Source organism: Halichoerus grypus, chromosome 3, assembly GCF_964656455.1.
Source record: "Halichoerus grypus chromosome 3, mHalGry1.hap1.1, whole genome shotgun sequence".
Lineage (NCBI taxonomy): Eukaryota > Metazoa > Chordata > Mammalia > Carnivora > Phocidae > Halichoerus > Halichoerus grypus.
The window spans coordinates 13346455-13369655 of NC_135714.1; the positions used below are offsets into that span (position 1 = coordinate 13346455).

The 23201-nt window shown below is 46.4% G+C and overlaps 1 protein-coding gene across 5 annotated transcripts; it reads right to left on the reverse strand.

Annotated features, from left to right (window-relative positions):
• Positions 1-2472: 2472 nt before the first annotated feature.
• Positions 2473-20603, reverse strand: QDPR (quinoid dihydropteridine reductase). 5 transcript variants are annotated; one of them, XR_013446292.1, is made up of 8 exons: positions 20395-20603; positions 18152-18265; positions 14055-14151; positions 11701-11841; positions 7960-8068; positions 6694-6777; positions 4998-5106; positions 2473-4383 (listed from the first exon to the last, which is right to left on the reverse strand). XR_013446292.1 is itself a non-coding variant. In XM_078068428.1 (7 exons), the coding sequence occupies exons 1-7, from the start codon at positions 20497-20499 to the stop codon at positions 4278-4280; spliced, it is 756 nt and encodes a 251-aa protein (XP_077924554.1). In that variant the 5' UTR covers positions 20500-20602; the 3' UTR covers positions 2473-4277. The 5 variants fall into 5 exon arrangements, 4 of the variants coding, with proteins under 4 accessions (XP_077924554.1, XP_035927965.1, XP_077924555.1 ...); XM_078068428.1 differs by lacking the exon at positions 4998-5106 and having other exon boundaries at positions 20395-20602; XM_036072072.2 differs by lacking the exon at positions 4998-5106 and having other exon boundaries at positions 18152-18244; positions 20395-20601.
• Between the last annotated feature and the right edge of the window lie 2598 nt (positions 20604-23201).

Below are 23201 nucleotides of genomic sequence, written 5' to 3' on the forward strand. Positions count from 1 at the left end.
CTGTCCACTGAGGCACCCCAGGACAGCACGGTACATTCACAGGGGCACCACAGGATGGCTTCCATTTCCAAGGTTAACACGGCAATATCTGTCAGACTCGACTATTGAGTTGTGAGGATCTAACTACTTATAAAACCACTGCTCAGTATTTCCTTTGATGTAAGGCATCATGAAAAATTACTAAGGCACAAAGGGCACCACGAACCGAGAAGGTTTGGGAATCTGTGCTCCACACGATCATGTCTCTGGTCTCATCTACAGCTACCCTTCACTCTCCCCGCCACTCCACTCTGCCACCAAGGCCTCCTCAGCCATGCCGGGCACACTCCTGCCTTGGGGCCTTTGCACTGCCTGGTTCCTTCACCTAAGAAGTGAGAAACACACCTAAAAGAGTGGCTAACTTCTACCCCTCCTTTAAGATTTGCTCAAATGTCACCTCCTAACATGAGATCCTCACTCACTGCCTTAGTCAGCTCTGGCTGCCATAACAGAATACCACCGATGGGGTGGCCTAACTAACAGTTTACTTTCTGAAGGCTTGAAGTCCAAGATCAGCTAATTAGGATTCTGCTCAGGACTCTTCCTAGCTTGCAGACAGCCACCTTCTTGCCATTATCAACCATAGGGGCGCAGGGCAGGCTGCCCCAAGATTGGCCACTTTGGCATAAAGATTATCATGAGTTAAAAGTAATTTAAAACCCAACGGATTCAGGAAAAGCTCTCTGCCTCCCCTACAACTGCCTAAATTTACACTGGAAAGGAGAGCCTATAACAGAGACTCCCCTTCACCTAAGGAACTTACCTGCATAAAAGGGCAACCTTGTTCTCCCAGACATCTCCTCTCACCTCCCTGCGTCTCCTCTTTGTATCCCCAGGCCCTACCTTACCTCATGTAAGCTCCCTGTTGCCTCCTTGTCTTTGGAATTTGCTGCCTGTGTGGATTCTCTGTATTTACGCCCCTTAAATTTGATTTCCTCCTGTTAATGTCTCATTTCAATTTGATTCTATGTCCAGCTAGAAGGACCATAGCACAGGGGAAGGTCTTCCTCCCCAACACTTCACATGGCCTTTCCTCAAAGCAGGTGCACAGAGAGAGCTCTCTGGTGTCTCCTCTCATAAGGACATTAATCATACGGATCTGGGCTCCCCCCACCTTATTATTTCATTTCACCTTAATTACTTCTTTAGAGGCCATCTCCAATTACAGCTGCATTGGGGGTTCAGCCTTCAACACAGGGATTTTGGGGAGGACATTCAGCCCATACCACCACCCCACCTGAAACTATAAGCCCCTCCCACCCCAACACTCCTTTACCGCCCCCCCCCCAACACCACCATGCTTTTTTTCCCACAGGCTCTACCTTTTTCACATACTCTACTCATATTCAGTTCCTGGTACACTGTTTAACGTATAGAATGAAACTCTATGAGGGCAGAGGTCTTTGTCTACTTCGGGCACCTGTGTGTCACAGATCAGAGCCTATGACGTAGGAGGCACTTAAGAATTACTTGTTGAGGGTGCCTGGGTGGCTTAGATGGTTAAGCGTCTGCCTTCAGCTCAGGTCGTGATCCCAGGTCCTGGGATCAAGCCCTGCGTCGGGCTCCCTGCTTGGGGGGGAGCCTGCTTCTCCCTCTCCCTCTACTGTTCTGTTCCCCCTTCTTGTGCTCTCTCACTTTCTCTGTCAAATAAATAAATAAAATCTTAAAAAAAAATTACTTGTTGAATGATTAGCTAAAGCATGGGAGAAAACATCCCCTTTTCCTCACCCCCTTACTCCTTCTATTCTCTTTGCACATCACAAAGGAAAGAAAAAGAAACACACCTAAATAATCAATCATAAGGTCTGGTTGCCAAGTAGAACAAAGTCAGCTCTCCTGAAAGTAATCATACTGCTGGAGAGTCACTTAACTTACGGGACTGTTTCCCCACCTGAAGAACAGAAACCGTCCGTCTTGGGTATCACCAGAACCGATATGCAATGCTGTGTGTACCACAACAAAACACCAAAGACTGGGTGACTTGTAAACAGAAATGTATTGCTCATAATTCTGGAGGCTGGAAGGCCGAGATCAGGGTGCTGACATGGTCAGGTAAGGGCCCTCTTCTGGGTCACAGACTTGGATCTCCACACAGGAAGGGCCAGGGATCTCACAGGAGCCGCTTTCATAAGCGTGCTTTTTTTTTTTATCCTATAAGGGGGGGGGGGGTGCAAAGGCCCACCTCCTAATACCAACACACTGGGCATGAGGATTTCAACATATGAATTTGGGAGTGAGACAGGGAGGCCACAAACATTCAGACCATAGCACTGGGGGACTCTGAACAAATCAGTCCCACCTTTCTGAGCCCCCATCTTCTTTCCTGTACAACTTGGATACCATCACCTTGAAGCTGTCGGGGAACAAGAATATCCTGTCCCCTTCAAAGGTCCTTCAAGCTGGACTAAGAATCAAATGGACATGAGACAGACCAACAGAGTATCAAATTTAATAATACACAATGGGGAATCTACACAGACATGGAGATTCCCAAGACAGGCAAAATGAGGTACGTAAGTCATCCTGAACTAAGGAGCAGGGGGTAGGGGTCTGGGTTTTTGAAGGGAAGGCATGTAATTCACAGGCAAGAGAAGAGCAGATATTTGGTAATTAGATGTTTGCCCTGTCATACAGATGGGTCACTCAGATAAAAGTTATCTCTGCTAATAACCCTTATTCTGGGAAAGACCCCCATTTTAGATTCTTCTATGTAGTTAAGGGAGGCGCAAAAGTTTCTCTCGAGAGGTTTCTCGGGGTGGCCTGCCCTTGGCCGCTACAAGGTACGGTGTCAAGGATCAGAAAATCTCCTCAAATAGTTAAATGCAGAATTGCCAAATGGCCACGCAACCCCACCCTATCCAAAAGAACTGAGGACAGGTAGCACATGAATGCTCACAGCAGCCAAAAGGCAGAAATCATCCACATTATCTATCAACGCATGAGGGGATAAACTAACTGTAGTGGACACGAACAATGAAACACTGTTCAGCCACAAAAAGGAACGAAGTACGGGCACCTGCTCCTTCATGGGTGAGCCCGGAAAACATGCGGAGTGAGAAGCCAGGCACCAAAGTCTGCCCGTTGCAGGGTTCCACTCACATGAAATATCCAGAACAGGTCATTTTGTAGAGATTGGAAGCAGATTCGCAGTCGCCAGGGCCCGGAGGCACAGGAAATGCGGAGTAACTGTTCAGTGGGGATGGGGTTTAATTTTGGGTAATGAGCGTATTTTGGAACTAGACAGCAGTGGTGGTTAAAGAATACCGTGAGCACACTAAATGCTACTCAATTTTCCACTTTAAAATGCTTGATTTTGTTATTTGAATTTTGCCTCAATAAAAATTGTTTTAAAGAATCAAAAAAGAGGCGCCTGAGTGGCTAAGTCGGTGAAGCATCTGCCTTCGGCTCAGGTCATGATCCCAGGGTCCTGGGATGGAGCCCCGCGCATCGGGCTCCCTGCTCTGGGGGGAGCCTGCTTCTCCCTCTCCCTCTGCCTGCCGCTCCCCCTGCTTGTGCACTCTGTCAAATAAATAAATAAAATATTTTAAAAGAGAGGAAAAACTTATCTCAGGCTTTGAGTCCACCCCCTTCCCGTGATTACTGTGCATTCATCTGTGACTGTATTTAAGACGCGGCTGATTAAAGAAGACAACACAATGAATGAAGTGCATTTATTGGGAAGATAGACTCCAAACGACCACAAGTAGTTCTGCTGCACTTTTGGCAACTGCACAGGAAAAAGGTATCTTAACAGAGTCCACGGGATTTCACTTACATCACAAAAGGAGTTTTAAGGCAGTTCAATTCAAGGCTGCAAAAATGATGTCCGCGACATAAACATCACATTCAATGGTAACTCGGGCCCCCCAAACATCCCCAGTATCAACAAATCTCTGAACTAGTCAGGTCAACAGCCACTGTCCAGGACAGAGAATCCGGGTCTCAAATGTAGTTCGAGACGACGCAGACAAAAGAGGCGCCCATTGGATACCTCCTCCTAAACCTTCGTAGCGAACACAGACTGATGGTGCCATCTGCAGGCCTCTGCCCTCATATATCTTTATTTCCCATCAACATTTTACACCGTCCGAGGAGAACAAATGCACATTAGGAGAGAGGAAAAACAGGACTCACTATCTCGTACCACAAACAGGATTACAGAAAAAACAGGGCCAGACACAGCCACACTGAGATAGACGACTCATCTGGCAGGTCCCGAACAGGCACTGAGATGAAGCTTAAAAATATGCTGGGGTAAGCTCCGTCTTTCCCTCTGTGGTTACCACCTGGATCAGGCTCCCTGAGCTCGGTCGGTTTTTCCCTGTGATCCAGTCGTGGAAGGTTCTAGAACAAAGAAGATCAGCTTTACGTTTTCAAAGCAAAAATCTGGACATGTGCTTCCATTCATTCACATCAGTGGCTGGAGGGAGAGGAGATCAGCAGCAGCTATGGAAAAAGCCACAGAGACATACACCCAGGTCCCCGGGATCTCAGTACTCATTCGAATTTCCAAGTGGCAGGATTCGGCAAGATTTTAACTTTAGTGTTTGTATGTTTCTTCATTGTTGGAATCCTTTATAACATAGCAGTATGATTTTAAGTGACTAAGACTTTAATTAACTCTTAATTATCTCTTAGTTAATTCTAAGAGATAAACATGTACACAATACTTTATACATTGCTTTATTACTTTCCTAGAAATTTAAAAGAAAAGAAATTCATTTTTTTTCTTTTTTAATAAGTAAACATAAATGGAACACCCACAGCAATGGAAAAAGATACCAAAAAACAGACTATTACAATAAAATATGTCAAATGCAAGAATGGGGGGCATTAATTAGGGAACCCTGCTTGGGGGACTTGGAAAGACCTCCTCTAAGAAGACAGAAATTAAAAAGGACACCGCAAATTCACAAGGTAGAACAAGTAGCTGATAATTTTTCAAACAAAACATTTACATTTGAGTACATGTTCTCCCTCGACAATCCACCAGCTAGGACTCTGCACCTTCATTAACTGGGAAGCACACAAGAGATCCTGGGATATTCTTCAGTGCTGATCAGTAACCTGCTAGACCAGAGCTGATGTTTAATGTCAAGTCATTCGAGGGCCCACTCTTGACAGCTGAACAAGCCGAGGGCAGTAATTACATGGGCCCAAAGACCAAAGCACTGCTGAAACTCCCTGAAATACCATCCATGACCCTTCTCTGGGGCCGGGCAGGGCTTAGGAAGGCTCTGAAGGAGACCGGTTGAGGCTGGATGTGTCGGGGCCCGTGTGTTACTTATGCATGTTTCAAACTATCTTACTTCTTCATCTTCCTCAGCGGTCTGCAGTAGATGAGGGAGAACACTCAAAGCACAATTTATGCCAATCTGCCAGGTGAGTTTTCAAATCCCACAAGTGGTGTCATGATTTCTGGAACAAAGGACGGCTATCCCAGCCACTCTCTGTGGATCTATGGCTTGGCCCTAATTCAGACACATGACCCCAGGTGTTCCATCTAGAACCTGGGTCATGGATGTTGTTGGGAAGGATTGGCTTTTAAAAAAGAAACTTAAAGGCAAAACCCAATTCACACGTTGGGAGGCAGAAAGAACTACGGGCCTCGTTAAGACCACAGGCTCGGCAACCACACTACCTGCCTCAAATCTTGGCTCTGCTACATGATCTTAGGCACGTTCCTTAGCCCTCCTGTCCCCATGCCTCCAAGTCCCCAAACCTTAAATAAAGATGACAGCACCCCCCCCACACTGACTTGCTATGAACATTACATAAGGTAACAGTCAAGTGTTTAAAATGGTGCCTGGCACATAACAAGGGCTACCTAAAACTAGTTCCAAACATCATATGAAGTCCCCGCTATCTCTCGATTGAGTTCAAACGAGATGTAACCTTGGGCCAGAAGCACATCCCAAACTTGGCACATGCAGGCGCTGGGGGGGAAGGTCAGCCCCAGCTTGGTGAGGGCAGGGACTGCACCTTATTCGTGTCCCTGTCCCAGGGCCCAGCACAGCACCTGGCCCACAGTGGGTGCTCGGGGAGTACATGCCTACTACACAGAGGGCTTAGGGACTTGAGATCTAGACACACTCAACAGGGTGAGAATGCTCACTCTCTGTCCGTGATCTTCAAATGCCACCCATATTCACAAAGGGGTGAATGAGATTTGGGGAACAAAGGACACTTTCTGTAGGCCCGTGGCTCGGCGCTAAATCAGACACGGGAGCCCAGATGAAGTGCTGTAGATCAGCATCTTACCCCCACACCGCTGCTCCTTGTTAGCAGACACGACGACATTAACAGGAGCGCAGGTTTACGGAGCACTTACTGCATTGGTCAGGCATTGTGCCAAGCCAAGCGCTTCCACATGTAATCCCCCTAACAATTAGGAAGGACCCCATTATACAGACGGGGCAACTGAGGCCTGGAGCAGTGAGACAACATGCTCAGGCTGGTCAGCTTGAGATTCAGACGTCAGCACTAATCAAGGCCTCTCTGAGATTCACACTGATGTGGGACACCCCCTCGGGGGCCTGGTGACCTCACAGAGCCACGTGTTAGCTAAGAGAACACGGCTTGTCCCCTGGTCTGTAAAAGGCGGACAACTGAGGCAGGCAGGTGCCAATATTATGACATCATGTCAATACTCACTCGACCAGGAACTCCAAGGGCGTCCAGGAACTGAAGTCGGCCTCGGGCATGAATTTTCTGTTCATCGGGGTATCCAGGGTCACCCTGCGGGGCACAGACACAGGCTTATCATGTGTCCCTGCTGGCTCTCAGAATTACAGCTGCCCCATCCTCCTCGGCCAGGAAAACGCACCAAGAGCCTCCGGCCCCAGGGTGGCCGCATGTACACGGACGGGGCGATCCCGTGAGGATGGTCAGAGGGAAGCCAGGGAGCCCTCCACACTTACAGACAGCACGTCCGAGCCTAACTCAGGTAGCTGCTTCGTGACTTACCCTTCAGGAAGACAGGAACAAAATGAAAGAGCCTTTTTTTAAAACACAGTCCTGCCTTTTCTTAAATACAGTCTCTACGAAGTAAACCGCTGTGCTGTTTACATCTTTATTCGCTCCCTAAAATGTAGCCGACTCACCTCTCAGGATTTTTTTAAGGGTAGTAATAATAATATCCCTTTAAATATGGGGAAAAGACAGGCTCATCCTTTGTTTTTGTGGCTGTCTTCTATGAAACCTTATGATTCTCAGCAAGAGAACACAGAATTCAGACAGGTATGACTCTCGCCAGAAAATTCAGGCCTTGGGAATCATTCAAAACAGCTGGCGGAGCAGGTCACAGACTCACACAGGCTCACAAGTGAACGGGAACCGGAAATCCCAGGACCCTCGAAGTCCCAATGGCCGCTTTATAGGACTGCAGGCAAGAGGCAAGCCAGCTGGTGCCGGCATCCTTCCAGCAGGAAGGACCTCTACCTCCAAAGCAGCTGCCTTGCCGGGGACAGCCGACTAGGGATCTACCTCCTGGTCACAAATAGGAGCGTCTCCCAGTTTCTCCCAGTCTCCTCAGACCCCGTCCCCCCACCACAGACACACACACACACACACACTAAACACAATCTCTCTTCCACTGGCCTTATAATGACTTGAAAGAATTAAACCTATTACAATAAAATGTGTAGGCTACTTTTAATAAGGAGGGGCAGAGGGATGGAGAGAGGGAAGGAAAAAAAAAAAAAACAGAAAGGAAGAGGCCAGACAGACAGACCCGCCAATCAACCATTCTGGACAGCCCGGGGATACTCCCAACTTCTGAAGAAGCATCTTCAGGGCCTCTGGCGAGTTCTAGAAGCCAAGATGACAGCACACACAAGTCCCCGGCGGAAAGCTACTCAGATGTTAACTGTGGGCAGTGGGGCAGAGGTGGGCAGGGAACGGGAAGCCCCCAGCACTTACGGGAGCACGGCGATGGCCGCGGAGCCGGAAGGCATGCCGCTGTTCTTCCCGGCGAGGCTCTGGCAGAGCTGATGAACGGCGCCCTTGGCCATGCCGTAGCCGATCATCCCTGGGGAAAGGGGGAGAAAACAGTTCAGTGACCAGTGGCCGCCACAGTGGTCCAGAGACCACCACGCCAGTCTGGGAGGAAAGGAAGGAATGGACACCTGTAGAGAGAAAATGCACCTGTTATTCACCCCGCAGTTCACATTTATCCTAAAAACCATGAGGCCGATCTTATTTTTACCGCTGAGCAAACCGAGGCATGGACAGGGTACGTAAGGAGCCACCCGGGCTCACAAACGCACTTGTACCAAGGTTAAAGGCCAGGCGAGAGCTGCGTCTAAACCCTCAGATCAATACATGCTCGCGGGCGAGATGAAGCGGTCATCTGGAGTGCAGGCTGCCCAAGTTCAAATCCCAGCTCTTCCGCTCACCACTCAAGAAATCACAGGCAAATTTTCAAAACCTTTCTAATCCTGTTACCCCAACTGGAAAATGGGGAGAGAGTACTTAACTGTGGGTTCGGCACAGGATAGGCGCTCAGTACATATTTCCCGTCAAATTAACAGAAGTAACGTGCCCTGGAGTGCCACTCGCTGTTTATAAAGTATAGCAGTTGAACAACTTTCACGTAAGGATACACACCACCTATTATTCTTCCTTTCCTCCCACCAGTCAGCAAATATTTGCTGACTGAAGCAAGGCATGCCTTTTACTCAGACAGGTTTCCATTTGTCCCACGGACAGGTGGCAGGAACCCAGTCTCTCTCCCCCACAGCACCCAGCTGTGGATTCTCACTAACCAACAACAAAGAAGCAAGGTTAGTTGCTGTAAATGCCTCTCCTCCTTCAGAAAACCACTGTTTCTTTTGGAGATCAGCAGCCTCCTTAGAAAACCCCAGCACACATGCTGTTGAAGGTGTAACAGATGAGGAGACACCGAAGGCCCAGGGGAGGTGGGGACCACAGCCCAGCTGTGGAACCAATCACTGAACTCTCCAACAGCAACCTTGAATTGCAAAAGAGGGTCAACGTCTCAAAGAGTTACTTTGAAGCACAAGAAGATTTCACCATCTCTGGCTTCTCGGTCTCATCGGGGGAAGGAAGCCAACAGTGATATAAAGATCTAACAAACTCTGCAGGATTAAAATTAACCAGCGCACGAATCTTATGCACGCAACCCCAGGCCCCAGCAGACATCTAGGGCCCCCTCCTCATTCCACTCAAACAACACAATGAAGAAAGAAACAAGCAACCAGCAACAAGGTACCAGGGACCCTAATGACTTAATTCCACAGGATTCTACACAATGTGGATAAGGGGATCATTTGCAAGATGCGAAAAAATGCATTCATGGAAAAGATACTTTCAATTATTAAAATGATCAGTGTAGTCCCTAAAGACTAATTTCCAAACACTGTACAGATCCCTAAATGGTAAACAAGTAATCACCTTCCTTCTGATAGTTTATCCACCAGGAGACGGTCTACAAATACAAGCTTGGACATGGGGGGGTGGGGGGGGTTTCCTGAGTACTTTTCCAAGAGAAAACTTTCCAGTTTTGAACAACCGTTCTTGTGCTTGAAGGACCGACCACTAAGCCCATTTGTCATTTACTTCTGGATTATACATAGATCTCCCCAGATCACTCTGGGATCTGAATCAAAGTTAAAAGACTTCATGACTCAAATAAATTTAACAACATCTAACTAAGAACTTAAAAGATGAGCAAGCTTATTAATATATGAAACAGAAATAGCTGGGCTTTTAAAGTCAGTCTGGAATATATAATAATAAAAGTTCACACTGATTACTGACTCTATAGTATCTTTCCAAGCCATTTACATCCACTAAGATATTTATAAGTCACAACCACCATATAGAGGAGGTACTATTATTTATCCCCATTTTACAGATGACAAAACTGAGGCCCAGAGAGGTTAAATAATTTGCCAAGTATCACACAAGAAGTGGCCAAACCACAACAGAAAACCAACCAGTGCGGTTCCAGAACTTGCAGTCTTAACCAGTATCCACAACTATAACTAAAAAAGATACTTAAAAACCAAAATAAAGGAAGAGACTGTTTTGCCCTTTAGAAAAATCAAGTCTTTTGGTCGCAGGGTTTTATTTTTTAAATGGCAAGCTATTTACTCATTTCATTACTCACTTTCTAGTGCCTCTGCTCTATGTCACCTTTAATAAAAATCAGATCTCAACCAAACTAACACCTAACATTTACCCAGCTGTAACTGCTGCAAGAGCCATGGACGTATAAGACCACATGCTCCAAGACACCCCATAAGAAAACGAGTGGCAAGAAACTGTTAATTTGTAAGAGCCTCACACTTTAGTGACTACACTAAAATTGAAAAAGGCGCTCAAGGTCTCTACCACTTACTAAAAGCCCCCTCCCCAAAACAACCACCCTTCCTTTTTTTTTCAGAGCTTACTTAGGTAGCGGAGGTAGACACTTTCTGCGTCCCTGTGCTGTCCCCCACCCCACTTAAATTTCATCAGCCTTATCCCAAAGATATGTGTTGAATTGTACCCCCAAAATTCACGTGTTGGGAGTCCTAACCTGAGCTACCTCAGAATGTGATTGTATTTGGAGACAAGGTCTTTAATGGGGTCATGAAATTAAAATGAGGTCTTTGGGCCCTAAAGCAATCTGACTGGTGTCCTTACAAGAAGAGGGGATCAGGACCCAGACCCACACAGAGGGAAGACCATGAGAGGACACAGGGAGCAGACGCCAACTGCAAGCCCAGGAGAGAGGCCTCAGAAGACACCGCCCTGCCGCACCTCCGTCTCAGGCTTTCCGGCCCCTAGGATCCGTGAGAAAGTAAGTTTCTGTGTTTAAGCCCCCGAGGCCACGGTCTGTTGTCACGGCAGCCCCAGGAAACACGGACGGAGTAAAAATGCCAAGGAAAACCCGCACCTGTGTGATGCAGGAGAACAAACATGCAATTTAGAAATGATCAGGGTTTTGGCTCAAAGTAAATCTACAGCTCACTGGCGACATCACGACCAGTTACTTCCCCTAAGTTCTACTCCGCTTCCCTGTAAATGGAAAAGGTAAGAACCATCCACCTCAGGAGTAAATGAGAATATACGCCAAAGGAAAAGAGTGGCTCTAAGAGGGCTCGGCCCACACTGGGCACTGTCTACACGTCCGTGCCTCCAAGCCTCACAGCTACACTTCGGGGAGGCGTTACAGTCACTCACGACAGCAGAATTTGGTCAAAGACATCAAATCATCTGTTCAAAGCCCCTCAGCTCAGGGGAAGAATCCACAGCTAGCTTCCCTTACTCTACAGCCCCCACCGTTTCCAGAGGCTGAGCGGCTTCCCAGGGGCACACGGACACCGTATGATGACGATAAAACTTGTTTATTAACTGATTAATATCTAGCTCAGCACCACCCATTCCCTGGGTGGATCCCAGATAAAGGAAGCGGGTGGGAGTGCCAGATTACAGGACTCTGTCCCCACCACCAGCATGAAGACAGTGCACACAGAAGGGTCAGGAGTCCTTCCCCTAAAAAGATCCAGGCCTCAAGGAAGCAAACTCCACCCAGCTGTACAGCGTCTTGGAGGGTGAAGGGCTCCCAGGTCCCTGACCTCAGAGAATCACCCAGCAGCCCAGGGGGGCAAGGGTGAGCGCTCCCATTTCACAGACTGGGAAATGAAAGCCTACCAGGAGTCCCGTCAAGGGCGGCCTTGGCACCAGCCAAGGTCAGGAGGCCTCCTTCCTTGAGGTGCTTGGTGGCCAGGTGGCTGGAGATGGTCGACGTCCACATGCTTTGCTTCCACATCAGGTCACAGTTTTTAAAGAGAGCTGTGCAGAGAAAGAACAACCCATGAGCTCAGCATTCGCAGGGAAGACACTGGAAGGTGAGCTCCAGTCATGGCGTCCACTGAGGAAGCCCAGACAGCCACCCCTACCCTCCCAGTCCCTGGTTACAAGGTCCAGTCCAAACAGTACAGGGCCCGTGGTCAGAGAGACTCAGGTTCAAATCCGGACCATGTGCTGACCTGCGTCTCAGCTTCCTCACCTGTTAACAAATACACCGGACTGGCTCTAACTCAAAAATTGTTCTACTTTATGAAGGGCATGAGACTCGGAATAAGAACCCATATGTCTAAGTCAGGTTTTACCTGGGATAAAAATGTGAGGGACTAGTACTGCATGGACATAAAGAGGGATTTTATAGAGCTACATTTTGTATGGCTGAAAGTTTAACACCAGCTTTAAAGACTTTTTAAAAGAAAGCTGATATAACAACCATTTCACGCTTATTTTTCACCCTCCAGCCTTGCCTGAGACGTGGTGGGGAATAAGTGCTAATGTATATCACATCACCGGCTGGGCAAGACACCCATAATCCAGACAGAAAGGCCTCCCGATACAGGACGATGGGCATTCAGGAGGTGATAACCAAGTTACGGCATTTCCTGGCTACCAAGGACTAGACCAAAAAAAAAATGTCATCAACTCTTATTCCCAAAACACACAAAAGGCCATCAGGGTGTTTTGCCAATCTGATCACCCCACAAAATACCAACTTTACGTGTAACTGATTTCACAGAGAATCAACTCCTTTTTACATAGCTTTGACTGATCAACACAGAAGGAATGATAGAATTTAAAAACCACAGGCTCAGGCAGAGATTATCAATGGAGGCTTAAAATCATTAGGTTTGGGGAATTTGAGACCCTCAAGGTGCTTAGAAATAGGACATTCACACACAATGCCAAAGTAGCATCCCACAATCACTTACTAATTACAAACAGAAAAATGTACCTTCACAATGAAAGTCTGTCACCACCACCTTAACCAACCACCCAACTTGTCATCACTGTGGATGGGTTTGGTGATCTGACACTGTTAAGTATCCCAACATAATGTCACATGAAGCACATATGCCTCAGGAAGAACGCTTACCTCCAAAATACTTAACCTGAATCTAAGTAAGTCTCTCGATCTAAATTCTAGTTCACAGGAAATACCATAGACAAGGGAACAAGGTACATGATGCTTTAAAGAAAGTAGGATAGACAGTCTATGGGGAAAGTACCCTGAACTCACCAAGTCTATCACAGAAAAAAAAAAAAAATTCTAGATTAAGAGACTAAAAATAACAAAATGCAATGCATAAACCCTGACTGGAATATTTAGGTGGGGAAAAAAAAAAAACAATGATACAAGATTTGGAATAAATTGGGGAATTCAAATACAGTCTGAGTATCATTAATCTTATAGAATTATTATTAATTTTCTTAGATATGGTAATGGTATTATGAGAATGTAGGAGAATGGGTTGACTCCCTGAGGATGCATTACGAAGGACGGCGAAATGTCAACTTACTTGCAAATGATTAACAAAAAAATACACACGCAGGATACCCACGCACCAGAAAGCAAGAGAGCGCGAGTCCAGCAAATGTTAGTTACTGAAACTAGATAGAGGAAACAGGGTGTTCAAGAACTGTTCTTTCAACTTCTCTGTATGCTTGAAAATTTTCATAATGAGTTGAAAAATGTACGCAGCTTTATTTTAAGTAACCATTTTTTATTTATTTATTTGAGCGAGAGAGTAAGCGAGAGACAGAACACGAGCGGAGGGGAAGGGGCAGGGAGAGGGAGGAGAGGACTTCCCGCTGAGCAGGGACCCTGAGATCATGACCTGAGCCTAAGGCAGGCACCCAACCAACTGAGCCACCCAGGCGCCCCCGTACTCAGCTTTAATACATCACACATCCCCCAGTTCCCAGTAAGAGGCCCTGAAAGATTAGGGGGGAAACAATGCTGATTTCATTCTTCTTCTATTCTAAACTTCAAACTCAACGTCCCTCTCCCCTAACCCCATTTATGGGAAGTTTTTCCTTCATCTGTCACATGGGAGGTTAATCCCTACCTCACAGAGCTACGGCAAAGATTCTAGGCGAAATACAGAAAACATCTGGCCTGGCACACAGGATGGACCCAGTCCGCGCCAGCTGGACAAAGAGCAGAGTGGAATGATTGATTAACGCAGGAAAGGACTCACACTTGGATCTGGCATTGCCCCCAGCCCAGCCTCCGGCCACACAGAGGATGGCGTCCACCTTCTCTTCACCTAAGAGCTTTCCGACCTCAGCAGTCACCTTAAACGAAAGGGACAAAAAGGTGCATAAACCATCACGTAAACCTAAACAGGCTAACATCTTTACAGACACCTCTGTTTATTTCTCACGTCGTTTCGAACTCAGTTAACAGCACCTGGCAATTAACACTTTGAAAAATTAGATGCAGGACCAATCTACAACAAGCATTTTGGATAGAGAAGCCCCAACTACATTTCAATGTGATTCTTATAAAGCACTCTAGAGTCTTCTTTGGAACATCCTGAAGGGTTGGGACATAAGCATGCCTGGAATAAAACAATTAGTAAAGAAAAGTAGGAGAAGGCTTTAAAAAAACTCACCGAGAGCTTCACTGCCCACAGCTAACCTTTTGGTATATTTCTTTCCAGACTTTCTTCACGCACGCATCACAGAATCATAATTTGAGATAATCAATTCTTTTCTCCCCTCAATACAAAAATCCCTTTAAGTACAACTCCAAATCAAAACGCCAATGAGAAATTATATTTTTTAAAAAGAACAATAAAAAATAATCAACTACACTTCAATTAAAAAAAATACAGTCAATGGCAAAATGTTGGTAAATACAGATACGTGGTGTTCATTTATCTCTCTACTTCTGTTTGAAATTTTTAAGTGTTGAAAATATACACATGTCCTTTTGTTACAATTTATTAAAACAAAAATCTGGCAAGACAGGCAATTCTAGCCATCGACCACGGCCCTTTCACACTTCTCCAGAATGGCTGAGATGACTTGACCCAAGACCCAAGACCCTGTATCTTTGCCAGAAGCAACATTCCTGTCCCCCACCTCTTTCCCCAACAATCTCTGAGGCCTCTTATCACTCCCTCCAAGAGAACGCTTGGGCAATGGAAACCAAGCTTTCCTCTCCCTACTCCCCATACCTACATCTTTCCTCTTAAGAAATTCCTGAATTTCCCCTGGCCTCTACTCATGAGTATCTCACCTAATCCTGCCTTATGTTGTTGACCTTCCTCCTGTTACCCTGGTGACCAGGCTACCCCTGCCCCTCATTCTTAACCCAAGTCCTGTTACCAAGAGCCCAGATCCCAGCTGCCAGAAGCTGGAGATCTCTCAATGTCCATATGTACACACAGCCCTGCGCATGTTCTACTCTTTGGGGAAGCATGCAGCCCGCAAAAACAATACACCTATTTGACTTGTTTTTACAACATCTATACATTTTTAAATTCCTCCCCCTTTCTAAAAAAATAAAAATAAAAATAAATAAATAAATTCCTCCCCCTTCAGTTTTGCTCTGTGCCCAATAGTTTTCTACAGACTCAATGCCTTTCAGGGCGCCTGGGTGGCTCCGTCGGTTAAGCCTCCAACTCTTGATTTTGGCGCAAGTCATGATCTCAGGGTTGTGAGATCTAGCCCCATGTGAGATTCTCTCTCTCCCTCTCCCTTTATCTCCTCTCCCTCTCCCTTTATCTCCTCTCCCTGCCGCACACCAAAAAAAAAAAAAAAAAAAAAGATTTAATGCCTTTCTCACATCTTATCTCCTCACTGTCTCTAGTGAATTTCCTGCCTTGGGGGGTCAATTTTACATGTATTAGGATTGAATTTCCTCTTCCGAAGCCTTAAAAACAAAAACTGGATATCATGCTGTTTGTCCAGAAATTCTTAATTGGGTGAATGGGGGATTAGGGAGAGTTAAAGGTTTTAAAATCTGAGCTTGAAATAACTAAGGCATCTCTCCATCTTTGTCTTTAAAATGCACTGTCAAGTCTCAGATGGGGACAATTTCAAAAATGCACATGACATCAGAAACCTGCAATTAACAGGAATAGACAAGACAGTGAAGACAGACAGAAACACTGATTACAGAGAACCACATCCAGAAGAGCTGCTGACACCCAAACCCAGGTGCTTCCTTGCATTTAGTTTAGCTATTATTACTTTGTTCACATGGAGCTATGTTGCTGGGAGGCAGCTTAGCACGTGGTTAAGAATGCAGAGACCAAACCCCCACTGCCTAGGTTCAAATCCCAACTATACCACCTCCTGCCTGTTTGACCTTGAGCAAATACCAGAGCCTTTCTTGGCTTCAAATTCCCCGTTTCCAGAAGAGAAATCAATCAGAAGCTTTGTTTTGGGAGTGTTACAGAGATTAAGCAAGTTAAAGTGAATAAAGCACTTAGAACGGTGCCTGACACATAACAATGCCTAGTTGGGTTGTATTATTAATCCCATTAAGGCCAACAGGTATCATCAGGTACAGGAATCGTTAGGATCACGTCAAGAAAAGTAAGAACAACAAAAATCTATATTCTGGAGTATGTCAGCTGGCTTTTTATATTCTAACCTCTGTCAAATTGATGCTTTAGAAAGAGCAAATGAGCAGCTCAGTTTGGGTTATTTTTTTTTTTTTAATTTTTAGACTTATACATGTATACATTTGGAGGAATGGATTGGAAGGAAATACTACAAAACATTACATTGTGGGACTAAAAATGATTTCCCCTTCTTTTTGTTTTATTTAATTTTCTACATCGTACATGTTATCAGTTTTTTTTTAAGATTTTATTTATTTATTTGACAGAGAGAGAGAGAGAGATACCACAAGCAGGGGGAGCAGAAGGCAGAGGGAGAGGGAGAAGCAGGCTCCCCACTGAGCAGGGAGCCTGATGCGGGGCTCGAGCTCAGGACCCATGACCTGAGCCAAAGGCAGACGCTTAACTGACTGAGCCACCCAGGCACCCCCACGTATCACTTATTAAAATTTTAAATATTTGTTAAAAAACACAGCTAAGGACCACCAAACAGATTACTAGAGAAAGCATACTAAACAAAGAGCAGACCCTGAGCTTATTAAAGTTGTTAATAAGTCTCTTTCATTTTTTTTTCTCTTAAAGATTTTTCCATTTTAGAGAAGGAGAGAGAATCCTCAAGCAGACTCCCCACTGAGCACGGAGCCTGACATGGGGCTCGATCCCAGGACCCAGAGATCATGACCTGAGCTGAAATCAAGAGTCGGATGCTCAACCAACGAAGCCACCCAGGCGCCCCAATAAGTCTCTTATTAGAAAATCCACGCTCCCTAATCCACCGCCAGCTAGCCTGTTGGCCACGTCACTTAAGTGTCTGAAACTCGGTCTCCCACGCTACAAAATGGGTCTTTCCCCACCTGCCCGCCTGCCTCATTGAGTGCTTACAAACACACCACACGAAAAAGGAGATTTCCTTGGGAATGTGGGCTGCAGTGACGGCATGACAACCAGAGACAGCACAGTGCCCCAAGCAGCTTGCAGGAACGGCTCTTCCGGAAAGATCGGCCCACTTAGGAGCATCTCTGATATTCAAACCAAGATGGCCATCAACTTGCTGACAGTGCTTCCTTCCAGGCAATCACATGATCACGGGGAGAAACAGGGGTATTTCACCATTTACTTACATATTTGTTTGACTTCTGGTTTTACATTAGCATATCATTTTATAATTAAAAATAACCTCTTTTGTTAGTATTCATGCTTTGAACTGGAGAGCCCCACTTTTTAGAATGCATCCTAAATAATTAGAGATTGAAACAAAGATGTTCACCACAGGATTCTTGATAATGGTAAAAAAGAAAAACTGCAAAACCCTTACATGTGCAGGAAGTGGAAACTAAGGAAATTAAAAATCACACGCCGACAGAAAGGCATTTTTTTAAGTGGTCTGAGGAGTATTTAAGTGCTAAGTTCAAAAAAAAAGCTCACCATAAAATATAAAATACAAGATTATCTTAACTTATAAAACTAAAAACATACAGTATGGATAGGAAAGACAAGAAAACGGGCCAAAACGTGAACAGTGAGCTAACCAGAAATGGATTACGAGCAATTTATCTTCTTTGCATTTTTTTGTTTTTACTTTTTCCAAATTTCCCTCAATAAGCACAAATGGCTTTCATCAACAGAGAATATTAGTTGAAGAAAAAAAGAACCCATCACCCCCTCCCCAGGGTCTCCCTGCCACAGTGCTTGGGAAGGTGGGGGGCCTTTTCTGGAATTACCTGGTCAGCCTGCTCCGTAAACGAGTCTGTCATTTTAACTACAACACTAGCACTGGCCTCTTCATTCTCCACCACATCGATGCTGGCAACCCACTGGCATGGAAGAGAAAACAGCTTTGGTCAAGAGACAGTAAGTTGTAATTCCATTAAAGATCCACACCCTGAAATGGGGACAGTGGGGACAGATAAGAGACTTAAAAGAAAACCCACTAGAGAAAGGATCTCACTCCTGACCTCTCGCCATCCTTACAGGGACATCTGGCTTCAGTCAGGTACCTCCCCGTTACCAAGCCCCAGCCTAGCCCTTCTGCTTCCAAACCTCACCTTCCTCCTCCCCTCTCACTTTTGAAGCCAAACCCTGCACCTTCAGAGACGCCTAGACCAGGGGTCTGCAAAAATCTTGGTATGTAAAGGGCCAAATATTTTGCTGGTCATGTGGTCTGTGTTGCAAGACTCAGATCTGATACTTTAACCAGCCACAGACAATATAGATAAATGAACGGAGGTGGCTATGTCCCAATAAAACTTCAAGCACTACAACTCCAGAAATGTGAATTTCATGTAATTTTCACATGTCACAAACTAGTATTCTTTTGATTTTTTTTTTCCCCAACCATTTAAAAAATGTGAAACCATTCTTAGATCTTGGGCTGTACAAAAACTGATGGCAGGCCAGATTCGGCCCTCGGAGGACTACAGTTTCCAGACCCCTGCCCTCCAGCACAGAGGGATGGCTTTGGGTCCTCATCCTGCAAACTAGTGCCTTTCTCATGGGGGTTAACAATTAACAGGGTTAGTGTGAACATTAACTGCAAAAAGCTCCGGGCAGAGGTGACATCCAGTTCCAGGGCCCCAAGGTCCACAGGCCCCGGAGATAAATATCTCTACCACAAGCTTTGAAGAACACAGCATTTATTCAAAAACAGTCACTACTTCTTTGTCACCAGCCACGGGGGATACAGACACAAAGAAAAGGTTGTATCCCAGCCCCTCCCAGAGCTCCTAGAAATGAAGAGATAGGGCGGGGGAGACAGGTAAATCAGCGTGCCAGATTCTGCCAAGTGCCCCCACCAAGGGAACCCACAGGCCTCACCTCTGGAACGCATGGATACCAAGAGAATCCACTACATTCAAGTTTGGGGAAGAGTAAATGAAATTAAGAGTATGTAGGAATACAGTGCCTAGCTTGCCGCCAGCACTCCTTACATGTTCCCACTCTCACCCCTGCAGACCCTGGAAGACGCCTCAAAACAGTCTTCCCAAGTTCAGAGTAGGAAGCCAGTGGTGTGTTTAGAATCCCTTAGAAGTCCTATAGCCAGGTTCTGAACCAGAAGGAAACCCTCTCTCCCTGGTTCCTGGGCACCCTGGGTACTAACTAAACCCCTCAGGGGAAGCTCCCCAGAGCTTCCAGCACATTTTGTGCTGGGACAGATGCAGCTGAGAAGACACAGGGCGGATCCGGTCTCCACCAGGAACGAGCTGAGCCCCGCCTGGTGGCTGGGGTCAGGGTCTCTGACCACGGGTCAGTTCCACTCCTACTTGCCCCCTGCAGGGAGCAATACCTGATTATGAAAAGTAGTTGTAATTGTCTTTGCAAAACGAAGAAGCCACCAGCATTTGCGGGGCTGAGCCTTCAAAATACCAGGTCCAAGGCTGGCTGAAGGAACGGGCTAATTATAGTAATACTAATAGCTAACATTGCAACAGCTTTTACCACGAGTCCAATACTTTACAACCACACCAATGATCCCATTCAATCCGCATAATCCCCTAAGGGGTAAATACTAACATTATTCCCATTTTACAGATGGGAAACTGAGGTTCGAGGGCGTTAAGCAGTAAGTTCACGATTATAGAACTAGTAACCCACGCCAGGCAGTCAAATTCCAGAGCGTCCTTCTCACTGTCTCTCCCTGTACCCTCAAGCCCGCTCCCCTTCATTCCCCTCTGGAATTCTCCCCGGAGCCATACCCGACTTTCTAGGCCTGGCAGAGACGGAGCGAACAGCCCCACCCCTCACCTCCTTGCAGAGCACAGGCCCGGCACGTAGGGCGCGGCGTGGGCACGCACTCGTAGCCAGGAACGTAAACCTGTGCATGCTCGTGCAAGCGCTCACGTCTGGGGGTGCGCAGGGGCCCCGGCTTTATCCAGGCGGCCCTCCCGAGCTGCACGGGTAGGCCCCTCTGCTCCCCAATCACCAGCGTTCCCGACCGCCCCAGCCCGCGGAGACCCGGCCGAATTACCCAGTTGCGGGCCCGGAACGCCTGCACGCATCGCGAGCCCAGCGCGCCCCTGCCGCCGTACACCAGCACCCGGCGCGCCTCGCCCGCTGCCGCCGCCGCCGCCATCCTGCTCCTCCCGCCCGGCTCCCGAAGCTCCGACTGCCCCGAGCCCGAACGCGGCGCCCCGGATCGCCCGGCCCCGCCCCGGCCAAGAGGGACCGCGCGGCCGCTGATCCCGCGTGAATCTCGCGCGGGGCCCGCTGCTGCCGCCTAGCGCGCGGCCACGCTGGGCGAGCACCGACACCCTGCAGGTGCACCCGCAGAGCCCCGCGGCCCGCGGGCCTGCGGGTGCCGGGCACCCGGGGCGTGCAGGGCGCGGGGCTAAGGGTGGGGAATCTGCGCTCACGATGCTGAGAGTCCACTGGGGAGACAGCACAAACGATGTATATATCTTACCTTTAAATAAGAGTGCAGGCTCTGCAGCTCGACTGCCTGGCTTCCCTGTTTAACAGCTGTGTGGCCCTAAGCAATTCGCTTAACTGCTCTGTGCCTCAGTCTCCCCTCGGCAAAATGGGAATACTAATGGTCTGTCCTCCTAGGGTTTTGGAAAGGATTTTAAAAAATAATACTAGAGTATTAGACTACATACTGTGTGGCCAGAGGTAGGGGCTCAATAAATGCAGATTGAGCATTATTAATATTATTATTTTCGCCACTACTTCTGTTACAGACACTGCACTTCTTAGAGAGTGTGAGTTTACAAGAAAAAAATGCCAGGCTCTGTTAGGAGGGGCAGTGGGTACCATTTGGTGGGGCTTAAGTGTGGACCTTTAACATTCTGGACAAAGGGGGTCTTAACGTACAGTCACAGAGGTCCAAAAACATTATTATGGGACTTACATCTTGAACTGTGTCTCTTCCAGACCACAGGCCTGTTGTGCCATATGGAGTCATATTTTTTAGAACTCCTGTAATAATTTTCGTGGGGGGGGGTTTGTTGTTGTTGTTTTAAAAGCATTAATTTGTAAAGTGTTAAACATTTAAAATACAGTATACTGCAATTTTTGTATCAGTTTTGGCAATATTGTACATGTTTGTGTCCCCCTCCACCCATACGCAGTGTGGCGTACATGTAGCAGACACACAGATGTTTGCTCAATACATGTGTGCCAGACAAGGCATACAAAAATACGTTCCTGGAGAACAGGATGTCACCCGCAACACAATTAATTATGAGAAGCATCATTACCAGGAACAGAATTGCTAGAAGACTAGATGAGGAGGTCAACACCATTTTTGGTGCCCTCTGTATGCCATAATCTGCGTGTGCTACTTCATTTTACTTTGTACAATAATCCCATGACAGATTAGGAAACTGAGGCACAAGAGTCTCAAACACTTGCCCAGAGGAGTAGGAATTTGAACCCAGGTCTTCAGGAGAGTTCTACTTAACCACACTTCCATTCAGCATCTCAAGGGTTTGTTGGGAATCATTTGTTTCCCATATTTTTCTAAAATAATCATTCTAAAAATAATTGCTTAATCCCTAAAACACAATAGTTGACATTGGTCCATCATCTGAGGCATAAATACGATGCAAAGGTATTGCGCAGGTCCAAAGCATACTTAACATTACTGTAAGACCATTATTGGTCTTTTATTAATGTGCCAACTCCTCTTCTCAGCCTTTTGTTATGTCTTCATTACCAGAAAAACATTTGCTATTTCAGGGTCACTGTGATGAAGATGAGCTGCTGTATTTCAAAGACCTGAACTCCAGCCCAAGCCCTGTATCCAGTTTTCTCATGAGAGGGGTCATTAGGATAGAACATCCCTTGCCTACCACAAAGGCTTGCTGCAGCATCGGGGTGGGGGGGGGGGGAGCAAGCATATGGTAAAAGCCTTTTGTACGAGGAAAAGCTCTACACAAGCTTCAGGGACACTCTTGTTTATTTTCATTGTGGAGAGACCACAGAAGTGAACCCCACTATAGTGAAGGAAACTGACATTTCCATTTCCATGTCCCTCTGGCCCCTCGTTGCTCTCCAAGTGAGGTTTCTGGAACTCCTGTCGGTTAACAATGCAAACTCCGGAACCGCCCCCCCCCTCCAGACCTCTGTGACCAAATAAACATTCTATTGTGCCATTTCGGCCAAATGTGACTCCCCAAAACTATTGAGAGTCGCTGTTACCAGTCTCACATGACATCAAGTTGGCATTCAGTAATGGACTAAAAATCAAAATTGAAAAGCCACAGTATAAAATAGAAAGTAGGGAATATTTCATTCGTGGTGGCTACAGATTAAAAGAAAAAAAAAAAAAAAAAACAGATTTTCAGTATTAGAAGTAAAGCCCCTGACAAGGTGGGTATTTGCTAACACATTAGAAAAACACTTTTCTTTCCCACTTCAGATGACACGAGGTTGTGGGGGAGGGTGCTATTGGAGGACAGGAATGTGAGTGTTGGGGTCCAGGCTGCCCCAGTCCAGCCACAAACCGACTCCTGCTGCAATTTACCCACAGCAGATTCACCGAGTGATAAATCCAAGTATCATATAGCCTTGTTTACACATTTCAATTAAAAGCCTTGAGAACAGAGGTCATCCAAAAGTATTAATAACAGTTCTGGAGATTCTGACAGCAGTGACATTTTACAGAAAGAAATGCCCAGGCGCACAGCCAGGAGCTCGACATTTGACACCATGCATTGTGGGCAGCATTCAAGTGCTAATCATTACATGCTCAGTTTCCTTCTATTGCATGCATTTTTTGAGAGTAGTTAGTGTCTCTTTATAGTCAGGTTTACCTCGTTTTGCCTGCTAATAACT

Excerpts from the sequence above, each read along its gene's own strand:
- QDPR (XM_078068428.1), bottom strand. The coding sequence starts at position 20,499 with ATGGCGGCGGCGGCGGCAGCGGGCGAGGCGCGCCGGGTGCTGGTGTAC. Across the intron at positions 11,842-14,054 it reads GGGCAATGCCAGATCCAAGT|CTCTCTTTAAAAACTGTGAC; the intron begins GTGAGTCCTTTC and ends TTCTCTGCACAG. Across the intron at positions 4,384-6,693 it reads CCCTTGGAGTTCCTGGTCGA|AACCTTCCACGACTGGATCA; the intron begins GTGAGTATTGAC and ends TCTTTGTTCTAG.